The sequence below is a fragment of the Octopus bimaculoides genome, chromosome 15 (assembly GCF_001194135.2).
Source record: "Octopus bimaculoides isolate UCB-OBI-ISO-001 chromosome 15, ASM119413v2, whole genome shotgun sequence".
Classification (NCBI taxonomy): Eukaryota; Metazoa; Mollusca; class Cephalopoda; order Octopoda; family Octopodidae; genus Octopus; species Octopus bimaculoides.
In genome coordinates, this window is record NC_068995.1 from 45,817,463 (window position 1) to 45,819,836 (window position 2,374).

Here is a 2,374-nt window from a genome sequence, read left to right on the forward strand (position 1 = left end):
ATATATATACATACATACATATATATGTATTTATATATATATAAATAAATACAAGATGGGACAAGAGCGCAAAACATGCAGACAGTTAGGTGATACAAGAAAGGGACAACAAAACATCCAGATAGATGATACAAAGAAAACAAGGACGAGTGTGTCTGTGTATATATATATATATATAATTATTATTTTGTTATATATATCATTGTAAATATTTTGTAATATGTAAATTTAAACCAAATAATATATCTATGTCGTCGAAAAATAAAAAAAGAAAGTAAACGGTGAAGAGAAAATGGAGAAACTGATTAATTCAAGTGCAAATCTATTTAGATATTTGTTTCTCTGCATTACACAGACCCTCCCCTGTTACTCCCATTATTCTTAGTACAGTGGATCTGGAATTGTCTAAATGGGAACCTGTAACCAACCGTTCACGAATGTTCGATATAAAATAAACATTAATTTAAAAACAATTTTCTCGTCTTGCTCAATAATACCACCAGCTTAAATATTCAATCTAGAACCACAGTTTCTGCATTATCGTCCATTCAACCATCTATCGTGAGGGTAGAGTCTTCAGGCACCTCACCCATAGGGTCCAATCAGAAGCAACTGTCTTTGCGCTTTCCGACAGGATTCTTATGGGCAACGAACTGAGACTTTGGATATTACCCAGCCATCTCGTTCTTGGTCTACTTTTAGGTCTCCTTCAGGTTGTTTTGGCTTGAAGAATCCCTCTTGTGATTCTTGTGATTCTTCCCTGTGACATTCTAATGAAGTATCGGAGCTGTGACCTCTGCATGCGGTGAAGTAGTGGCATACCTTGGAGAAACTCCCTGGTCGCTGAGATACACGTATGCACCCTTCGACTAACGTTTCTCCAAGGACCCTTCAAAAGAACCCTGTTCTGGCCACTTGCATGCGTGATCGTACTCTTTCGACTCGTACTCAACATTCGTGACTATAAGTGAGGATAGGCATGAAAACTGAATGGAAGATAATGAGTTTGGCTCTTTCACCAATCTCTCTTTTTCTGAGAATCGAATTCAGGATCTGGCAATTTTTCTGTGCCAGGACAGTGCAATTCTAGCATCCAGTTCCACTTCCTGCCTTCCATCACTCGGGAATACGGCCCCGAGATACTTAAATACCTCTATCAATACCCAGAAAAATGAGAAAGTGATCATTTACCCGTTGGGATTCACTGGTCATGTATATTTCTATGACTTTTTCAAATCTGTTAGGATCAGCTTTGTAGGACCACAATGCGTAATCTGGCTCTCGGTCAGCATTTTCGTCCAGTTTCACATTTCCTGTTATACCTATAATAAAAAGGTCACGCAGGAGGATACATACATACATGCATACATACATACATATTACACCCACACATCTAAGTAGTAGCGGTCTTTGCGATGTAGGGAATCAACTCAGTAGCACTTTATCTGAATATTTGGCTAACTAAGTACTACCAGCAACATTCAATGTCCATCAACCAATCAATAGAACAAGTGCTATCATATTAACTAGTTAACTCATCACGTTAATCTCAATGTGAATCCAATGTTCGTGACAAGATACTGCCCATTTGTCGAAGGGTAAAATATAATGATATAATGAAATGAAAGTATTATAATAAATGAATATGAATTGAGATTAATGTGAGTTTTGATTTTGCAATGATGTCTGACGAAGTGATCTGGTTGTTTTATCCTATTATGTAATATACTAATAAGCATATAAATAGCTATTCTATGGAAACGTACATGACATTATTGAATAATTGACTCCATATTGATTATACACGCACGCACACGCATATGTTTACAATGAAAACAAAAATATTTCGACAAGCACAGTTACCTTTGAATTGCTTTGTTATGGCTGTATGGAACATGAGAGTTCCATTTCTGCAGTTCAATCCCTTATCTAATGTGTCGTTAAGTGTCAAAATATATAAATAAACCACGTCGTGAAGAAATGGAGAATACATGGAACCCTGAAATAAAGAGAATACCAGCAGAATGAAGTAGACTTTCATGCGTGTGCATGTGCAAATATTTGCACGTATATCTATTTTATTTTATGAATGTGTGTGTGTGTGTGTATGTGTGTGTGTGTGTATATGTGTGTATTGTATCGTTGTATGTATGTATGTATGCATGTATGTATGTATGTGTGTATTTGCTCTTGTCTGCATTTAGATCCATGGATATGCATATACGTATGTGCGTATTTTGTGCGTGTATTGCGCGCGCGCGCGCATATATATATGTATAAGTATGCGTGCATATATGTATATGCGTGTACATATATATATCTATATATATATATGTATATGTATATATATATATACATATATATAAGTATATAT

General features: G+C 35.7%; 1 protein-coding gene across 1 annotated transcript in view; it reads right to left on the minus strand.

Moving 5' to 3' along the window:
• Positions 1-2,374, minus strand: part of LOC106880844 (atrial natriuretic peptide receptor 1) — a 27,703-nt gene that overhangs the window by 15,747 nt on the left and 9,582 nt on the right. The window contains exons 6-7 of the mRNA XM_014930977.2: positions 1,864-1,999; positions 1,152-1,322 (exon numbers count right to left, since the gene is read on the minus strand). Coding sequence (XP_014786463.2) covers positions 1,152-1,322; positions 1,864-1,999 — 307 coding nt within the window. The remainder of the gene's footprint in view (positions 1-1,151; positions 1,323-1,863; positions 2,000-2,374) is intronic.